Here is an 8,956-nt window from a genome sequence, read left to right as displayed (position 1 = left end):
CGGCCCTGGCGGTGCGGGGCCCGGCGGGGCGCAGCGCCCGCGCCCCAGCAGCATGACCTTCCTGCCCTCGGCTGTGCCGCCGCGCCCCACCGGCGCCCCCGGCTTCCCGCGCGGAGGCTCCCTGTGGGGCAGCCGCCGCTGGAACCTCTTYGGGGGCAGCGGCCGGAGCAGCCCTGGCCCCAGGAGGAGCTTCAGCTCCCTGCGCAAGAGCTTCAGCTTCCGCCTGCGCCGAGGCCACGAGCTGCGGCGCTCGGAGTCGGGGGGCCTGCTGCGCCCCGCGCGCCTCCGCACCAAGAGCGAGGGGGACGCCGGCTCCCTGCACGCCTGCCCCAGCAAGCGCGACCTGCTCTACCCGGAGCTGGCCCGAGCCGGGGGCAAGCTGCGCTCGGAGCCCGGGCAGCCCGCGGGGCTCTGGAAGCTCCTCACTGGCCGCTTCCGACGGCGGGAGCGCCCCAGGGACGCCCACGGCGGCGCCGAGCCCGCGCTCCTCGGCGGCAGCCCGCGGCGAGCCCCGGGTAAGTGGCGCGGGGGCGCAGCCGGGCTCTGCGGGAGGGCGGCGGGGGCGAGTGGTCTCGGCCCGGGGCCCTGCGCGAGCCCCGGCAGGCTCGTCCCCGCGCTTCCCCTCGGGGAGCTGTCGCGTGGAGGRAGCGCGAGCGCCGGCGGGGGACGCTTTGCCACGGCCCCCCGTGAGCAGCCGCAGGGTCCGCGCGCGGGCGGTGCTCGGGGCCCTTTCCTCGCCTCCGGCTGCGTGGGAGCAGGGAGTGCTGGCTCGCGACCCTGCCCTGGCGTCGCGGCAGGGCCGGGAGYGGAGCAGGGAGCCGGGGTGGCGCGGGGAGGCTCCCCGCCGTCCGTCCCGTCCGCGCCTCTGCAGCGCCGGGGTCTCCCCGGCCCCGTCGTGCCCGGCCGTTCCCAGAGAGCGAGTGAGCGCTGCTGCGCTCGGGGTGCGCCGGGCAGGCACGGGCTTGGGGCTCGCTGGTGGCTGCCTGGGCGTGGGGCAGGCCCGCGGCGTGGGGCCGGCCTCCGCGGGCAACGCCGCTCAAGGAGCTCCGTTCCCTTTCGGTCTGAACCGCCATCGTTCCTCAGAGCGGTGCGCGCCCAGCCCAGCCGCCGCAGCAGCTCGCGTGCCAGGAGGTGAGCACGGCCCCCGCTGCTTTTTGAGGCGCCCGGCGTTGGCGGTTGAACAGACGGGGCCGGGCTGGGCCGGGGCTGCTCCCCGGGGAAGCAGGCGCCTTTTCTGCTTCCCTGGGTGTSTGTCGCAGCTCTGCTGCGTCCAGGTGTCGCGGCAGCACGTGCCCTGGTTCGGCTCGCGCGCTGGGGGCGGGCGCTGATCTGGACCAGCAGGTCCCCGAGGTGCGTGTGCACCCCGAAGTCTGCCCAGAGGAACTGCGTGCCGAGGGCTTTCCGAGAGGAGCGGGGCTCCAGGATCGGACTCGGGAGCAGCGCCGCCAGCGGCCCAAGTTCTGCTGCCGTGTGGATACCGGGCAGTGAGCTCCAGGGGCTCGTTCCTCTCGGTCCTGTTGTCCCTGGCGCTCGCTGCGCCTCCCGGGTAGAGGTCTCGGATCAGTTACAGCCCCTGAGCAGGTGGCCGGTGCTGCCCTGCGTGCTTAGGGGACGAGGGGAAGGGATGCTCCTGGGCCTCCTGCCTCCCTCCTGCCTGTGCTTCTTGGGGCTGTTGCCGGCGGGCAGGGACGCACGGGACGGGTGCCGGGCTCTGCGGCGGGAGGTTCCCAGGCCGAGGGGAGGCTGCGCTCATGTCTGGGGAATGTGGGTGTATCCCAGGTGGGAGGGCCGGGCCCTGCCCTTGCAGCAGGGGGCCTGTTCATACTTGCTAGGTGCTTCCATGCAGAAGCTCCTCCAGCAGGCAGCCAGCCTGGCTGCTGCGTTCCCAGGAGAGCAGCTGAGGTTGAGCTCTCATGTTTGCGTCCTCACCCRGTTGCCCTGCTGGGACATTTAGGGGTTCTCCCTTTGGTCCACCTGTAGACAGCTCTCTGCGACTTCTGTGGGAAGCATCAGAGAGGACCTTAAGCTCTGGCAGCGGCTGGTCTGCTCGCATGGGACCACCATTTGTCATGGTGGTTAGCATTTTTCACTATGGGTTTTACTGGAGGGCACAGGTGTGGGGATAGGCTGCCTCTGGGACTATGGCTTGTTATTCATGCTTTGGTTTGGTCTTCGCTTGAATACCATTTTTGCCCTATTAGCTGCCTTGTTCTACCTGGCTATGATATAAGCTCCTCCTGGGACCAGTGGGTCATGAAGAAGCAGTAGTGAAGCCCGCAGACCAAAGCTATTGTTCTCATGCTGTTTTATACACCCTGACTCTCTCTCTGACGTTTCTCCACCAAGCATGTTGTCTGTGGGCTCTGGCTCATTCTCAGTTGGAGCTATGAGCCTGTAAGCCGTGAAGCTGTAGACTGGATTTGCAGAATCTCAGTACTGCACCAAGGTGGCACTTATTAGGTGCAACAGCACAGGAAGTCTGCCCTCTTCCTACTGCAGCCTTGCAGACCAGTAACATTTCTAACACCCTCTCAACATTTCAAAAACTTTGATGTATTATGCTAATGCTGCCCATCTTAGCCCTAGGAAAGCTGTTGATACAGTTCCAACATGCCCTCCTAAGGGGGTGCAGCTGTAGTTGTAGCTAATCAGCTCTTTAGAAAAGTTGGGTGTACTGGTCCAGGCAGAGATCTAAGCTGATATTGCTACCCTGTTTCTAGTACCTGGAGAAAGTTGTTTATCACAAGCTCAGATATCCATCCAGCACTGTGGTGTGCAGACATACCCCAAGGCCAAATACCCAGCCYACCTGAGAGTCAGGAAGTCGATCTCAGTGTTGTTCTGTCAGCTCTGCTGAAACCTCCTCTGGATGGTATGTGCCCYGCTGTTGGAGGGGTTCAACCTGGACCAAACACAGGGAAAGGCTGGAGAGGTTGTCATGGGAGTGAAGAACTCATATATAAGAAAGGCTTAAAGAACTTGTCTTTGTTTAGCAGAACGAAGGCCGACAGGGGATGTGATTTTCGGTAAATAGAACAAGGATGGGCAAGAGCCTTTGGAGCTGAAGAGCAATGTCAACACAAGGCCCAGCCAGTCTGGACTGATCACAAGTGAATATAAGCAGTAGGTCRGAAGCATACATCTAGCTAATAGCTGATACTGTTCTGAAGAAGCCCTCTGATGGGCACAGGCTGTGGGAAAGCTGGACTGTTCTGAAGGTGGTGCTTTCTCTGTTCAAGAGGGGATCAAATGGTGGGGTGGGTGCAGTGTCTGTGGCAGCAGGATCCAAACTCCATGGCTCAGGAAGTGCTTCTCACAACCATATTCTTATCTTTCAAGAAGAGGCTCTGCTGTAAGGTGACCTGTGCTGGACCTAGCTCCCTTTAATCTCCTGTTTGGTTCAGAGGACTAATGCATACGGCATGTGTGAGAGAAGAGGAGAGTGTTTTTACATTAATAAGGCAAAGTTTGCATAGTGTATTCAGAATATAGTGTTTTGTGTCGTCTCTTGTTGATACCTGCCTGAGCTTAGCTGGGAATGTTGGTAAGGAGCAGAGGTGATATGATGGGGTTGGAGACCGTGGCTCAGATGCTGAACCAGTCTGTTGTCCACACTTTAGACAAACTTGAGAAATCCAGAAGGTATCAAGGAAAGAGTTATCAAGACACAAATCTAAATGGCTAGATTCACCATATGAAGCAGTAGATTCAGTGCATTCTGATTACAGTCTACAGGTATCTATATGAAGAATGAATTTTCAAAAAAYTGTGCCCTTGTAGTCTTAACCTGCCTTTGCTTGCAGAGTTAAACAGCTGGAGCTGAAGTCAGACAAATTCAGAACAGGTTTTTACTGTTGAGGTAAGTCCCCAGTAAAGCACTTGTGTTGAGAAAGCAGTAGATTAGCGTCTATTTGTGTCACTAACTCTGCTGGGATGTCTCTTTCAACAGACCCCTTCCAGCTCTGTCAGAGCAGACCGAATTTGGTCCTTTAGTCTGCCTGTATTGGAGCATGGGCTGGAAAATAGTAGGTGAGGAGAGGCTTAAAATGTATGAATCTTCCAAAGTGTGTGCACTGCAAAATACATGACATCTGGCAAGGGAGGTGGCCTTAGCTGCCATCATATGCAGTATAGCTAAGAAACAAGAGTAGAAGTTAATAATCATGCTCTTTTTTCCAGAGATAGGTGAGATCCTCTCCTTTTACTGCTGCAAGATATTTAAAGTCCTGGTGAGAAAACCCTTGCTAAGATCATATTCTGCATGTGCTTTTATTGGCTAAGCTCTCTGGCAGTGAAATACAAACCTTGCACGTGTGGGTTCCTGACCTGGAGAGATCTCTGTTTCTGCCAGCATTGCCAGGATTGAGTCTTTACCAAGTCTGGCCCGGAAAAGGTGGTTCTGCCCAGGCATGTAGTACTCTGCAGCCATTTCATCTGCATGTGTGGGGAGCTGGGTACTTTGGAACTTGGTTTGTGTGGGGACTTCTGTGTTTGTTCAGCCTCTGACCTGGTTTCAAGGTTGGTTTTAGTGTCCAGGTTTTCAGTATCCAGGTTAGTTCCACAGTGGCTTGGATAATGACTTGGTTAATTATTAGTTACCATCTGTGTGGAGACCAARTGTTGTCTAGCATTTGCTCTTCTCAGCACAAGGCAGGTAAACCTGCTCCACTTCATCGAATGAAAAGATCAGCCTGTGTCAGGGAGTCAGTTTTGCCCTGCTAGTCCCTTCCTCCTCCCAACTGTGAAGCAGTAGGGGGATGTAAGAATCAGAGGGTCTGTACTGACATGGTTGAATTCCCACTGAGCTGTCACTTACTTTAAAGGCAGGTTTTGCTGTGGCTTGCAGCCTCCACGATGGAGGGTTCTGTTCTTCCCTTCCTGGTGTGTGATGCTGTCCTGTCACACAGCAGTGATCTGGTCTGTAGTTCGTGGAAGACACCCAGGTTAACTCACCAGCAGGGAGACATAGTCTGTTTAAACTTCCTGCTGTATGTCCATGTGTGGTAGGGACTTTGCTCACTTTAACTTCTAGACTTCTATATGGGTCTTTGCTTTCTGCAATACAGAGCTGTCTATGCTTGGAAATCTCTGTGAATAGAAGCTCTTAGGCAGTAACAAATTTGRCTTGAATCTTCTTTCTGAGGGACAGGTCAGATTGATTGCCTCTCTCATGTGGCTCTGCCTTGTGTTTTGGAGCCAAGGCCGCCGATGGACTGTGGTAAGGTATTTGGTATGCAGGTGATGCCGTGAGCCCACCATTTCTGTTTTTGAGATCAGATACACCTTGGGAAAGTATCCCAATCACAGGACTGACTCTCTAGTCTCCTTTTGTACTCTAAAAACAAGGGAAGAGGGAAGAGAGGTGACTGGATGTGTTTTAATGTGAGATCTCAAATGACACAGCCAGTCTAGCTGTGAAACTAATCAAGTAAACCGCTACTTACCACTGCCTGCGTGAACCCCATTGATGAGGGAGATGATAGTTCATTAAGCTGTTACCCAAACTAGAGGGTAAAACAAACTTATACCARGGCTCGGGAACAACATGGAACAAACTGAAACCCAAACTGTAAAGCAAGGTCTGAACTGCAGTTTCGGTACTAACGCTCGTCTACCTACCTGGATGTTAGTTAGTGGGTATTAGTGCATTAGTCACATCAGGCCAGGTCATCTGGTGGCTTGCTGTGCCTTTGCCCATGTTGCCTGTTTTCCAGAGAAGGTGGGAATCCCCTCTTCAAGCGGTGAATGCTGCTGCAGCAGCTGACAGCACCTCTCCCACGGCCTGGCATGGGAGACTGGGCCGCAGCCCTGAGGATGGGGATGTAGGTCTGGCAGCTCCTCAGGGCGAAGGTGTCTTCAGAAGGGAGGCTCCTATGTCCAAGTAAAGACTTTGTAGCTATGGACTTTGGCCTTCCTGGGCTTGCCTGCATACTCTGTTGTTCAGAACTTCCACTAGTGTGTAACAGATACACAGGTATAGAGAGTGTACAATAGTATGCTAATAGCATTTATACTAATTAAGTTCAGGGAATGACTGTATGCTGCATTTAACTAGCAAATGATAAGCACTTGGAATGGAAAAAGCTGACATCAGTGAGTTGTGTGGGCTTTTCTCGACAGTYGGATTACTTAGCCTCTGGTTGTTTTGGGTGGTTGAGACACTGTTCTTGAGGTGCTGTTCTGACAAACTGTGGATTTTGTCCATGCACTCCCGCACACACCTGCTCTTTTCACTTGCTGCAAGGAGATGCTGGTAGATGAGAAAAGCAAGTGCAAGAGGACTGAGCCAGTAAGGGGTCTTTGCTGGTGTAATTGCTTGAAAACCAAGTGGTGGAGTTGTACCTGTGCGTGCTGGTGCAGTGACTGTACAGATTAACCTGGAAGAGGGCTGTTGGCTGCACGGACACAGGGTAGCTCAACGTGWCTTGTGCGAATGTTTAGGCATGTGAATGACTACATCAGGCCCGAGAAGTGGGTCACCCAGATGTCAGTGTGGCATGCATGGGCTGTACATGTCCTCTTATGTGATGAGAGAAAGGTAGTCTGTGGGCACTGAGAGTAAAATAATAATTTTGTAAATAACTTGTCAGCCAGTTACAGTACTTTGAAAGACTCAGTTGTGGTCTGGACCTCAGTTTGAGATGTGAAACTGAGTTGTGCTCTAGATCATCCTCAGACTTTCTTGCTGATGGTCTCCTTGACTCATGTAGTAGAGACAAATAGTGTCAGTAAAGGCTTTGTGTTTGGCAGTGGCAATTCTTCAGGCGCTGGAGAAACCGTCACATGTCCCAGGTTCTGCTCTCCAGGCCAGCTGTGGGAGAAGGGAGCGGTGCAGTGTTACAGGCTGCTAGTTGATGCAGCTGAAGGTATTTATTTTTCTTCTTTGTGGGTCCTCTTTCTGACAATAAGAGCAAAGCTTCTCCCCTTGGTCTCTAAGAAGTGCTAGAAGTGTATCTATGGGAGTATTACTTTATTAACTCAGTAATTTGGGGAAGCTGACATTAAAGCCTYCTGATTATGATCAGGACATAGTTTAAGAAAGTCCCAAAAGTATCTGCATGAAGCCTGTCTAAAGCTACACCTGAAAAGTAACTAGGTAGGGCCAGTRGTTTGGAGTGCATTTGAAACATGATTGAAATGCTTTTCTTGAGCAGATTCCTAGACAGTGCAAGACTAATTTCCTTTGGAGTGAATTAGATGTTTTGTGAAATGCCATGTTGATGGGCTTCCTGCAGGACATTGTGATGCTAGTTCTACACTCTTTCCTCGTGAGGAACCTGGGAAGCTCCCCAAGCGTGTAGAAGGAAGGCACAGGACACACTCCCAAGCCTTCAGGAATCGGGCAGTGCCTGCTGAGGCTCTCARCCCCGGTGCAGAGATGTTACTGGGGTCAGTCTGAATCTAGCCTGCCTCTGGTGACAGAATGGTGCACACTGGTGTGCTGAYATGCTCAGATTCACCAAGCCTCCCGTTGCTTTGCTTGGACACTGCTTTGCTTGTCATTAAGCCTTATGAKAGAAAACACAAGCACATCAAGTAGCTCAATCTGCACAGCTGATCAGAACAGGTTGAAGGCTGACTGGACCAGYCCAAGCATCTTTAGGGGAAACATCTCTGAGCCGTGTGGTGTCAGTCTCGGAGTTGGGAGGATGAGATGTCCAGCCAGATCAGGGAATACCGTGATGCCCCTACAGCAAAGGTGCCTGTCCTGGTAGGGAGGGTATGGAAGTGTGTGTGGGGGTGTGAGGGTGAGAGTGTGTGTGTGTGTGTGTGTGTACACGCTCTGGGGTGGCAGATAGATGCAAAGGCCTTCCTGATCCTAACATCTGTGACTGTGGCTTTGGATGTGAAACATAGATGGAAGCGACCCCTTTAAGATCTGCATCCTGGAATTTTTTTCCAGATGATTTTGAAGGAATTGCATGCCTGTCTTCAAGACCACTTTTGTCTTAGTGTTTGTTCCTTTTGTCACATAGTCTGTAAGCACTTGCTTTTACACTTTTGGATATAGGGTCAAGACTGGATTCATCCGTAGTTCTGTGTGCAATTACAATGCAAGTRTCCCTTCCCCAAAATGCTACAGGTAGATGCATATTCTTAAAACAGCCTTATCTTTGCAACTGACAGACCTGTAGTAAAGCACTAAGACTCTGAGCAGATTCAGTTGTTGGAGTCATATGGGACTTCCTAGTTACAGTTGTTTGTTTCCTTTCCACTGTGGATGAGAAATGCTTTACATGATGGCACATATGGTRGGCTTGTCCTCTTCCTCTAAAAAGGATGTATTAGAACAGGAATCATAGAATCACTAAGATTGGAAAGGACCTCTGGAGATCATCTAGTCCAACCTACCCACTCAGCAGGGTCACCTAGAGCATGGTAGACAGGATTGTATCCAGGCAGGCCTTGAAGATCACCAGAGAAGGAGACTCCACAACCTCTCTGGGCAACCTGTCCCAGTGCTCTGTCACTCTCACAGGGAAGAAATTCCCCCTCACGKTCAGGCAGAACTTCCTGTGCTTCAGTTTCTGCCCATTGCCTCTTGCCCTRTCACACGGGACAACTGAAAATAGTTTGTCCCCGTCCCCTTGACACCCTCCCTTCAGGTACTTATACACATCCCCCCTCAGTCTTCACTTCTCTCCTCCAGGCTAAACAGACCCAGCTCTCACAGCCGTTCCTCATAGGGCAGGTGCTCCAGCCCTCTGATCATCCTTGTAGCCCTACGCTGGACTCTCTCCAGTAGCTCCATGTCTCTGTTTTACTGGGGAGCCCAGAACTGGACACAGCACTCGAGATGAGCCCTCCCCAGGGCTGAGGAGAGGGGCAGGATCACCTCCCTCCACCTGCTGGCAACACTCTTCCCAATGCAGCCCAGGAGACCATTGGCCTTCCTGGCCACAAGGGCACATTGCTGGCTCATGGTCAACTTGTCATCCACCAGCACTCCCAGGTC

At 53.2% G+C, this 8,956-nt stretch overlaps 1 protein-coding gene across 1 annotated transcript in view; it reads left to right on the top strand.

The window, feature by feature from the left end:
- Window positions 1–16: 16 nt before the first annotated feature.
- Window positions 17–8,956, top strand: part of AGAP3 (ArfGAP with GTPase domain, ankyrin repeat and PH domain 3) — a gene marked incomplete at its 5' end in the record, with an annotated part of 120,432 nt that continues 111,492 nt past the window's right edge. The window contains one exon of the mRNA XM_085312027.1: window positions 17–515. Coding sequence (XP_085168153.1) covers window positions 17–515 — 499 coding nt within the window. The remainder of the gene's footprint in view (window positions 516–8,956) is intronic.

The sequence above is a fragment of the Rhea americana genome, unplaced genomic scaffold (assembly GCF_003343005.1).
Source record: "Rhea americana isolate MKP2758 unplaced genomic scaffold, rheAme1 scaffold_354, whole genome shotgun sequence".
Taxonomy (NCBI): domain Eukaryota; kingdom Metazoa; phylum Chordata; class Aves; order Rheiformes; family Rheidae; genus Rhea; species Rhea americana.
Note: the sequence above shows the minus strand (reverse complement) of the source record. Positions and strands in the feature narration are given on the sequence as shown.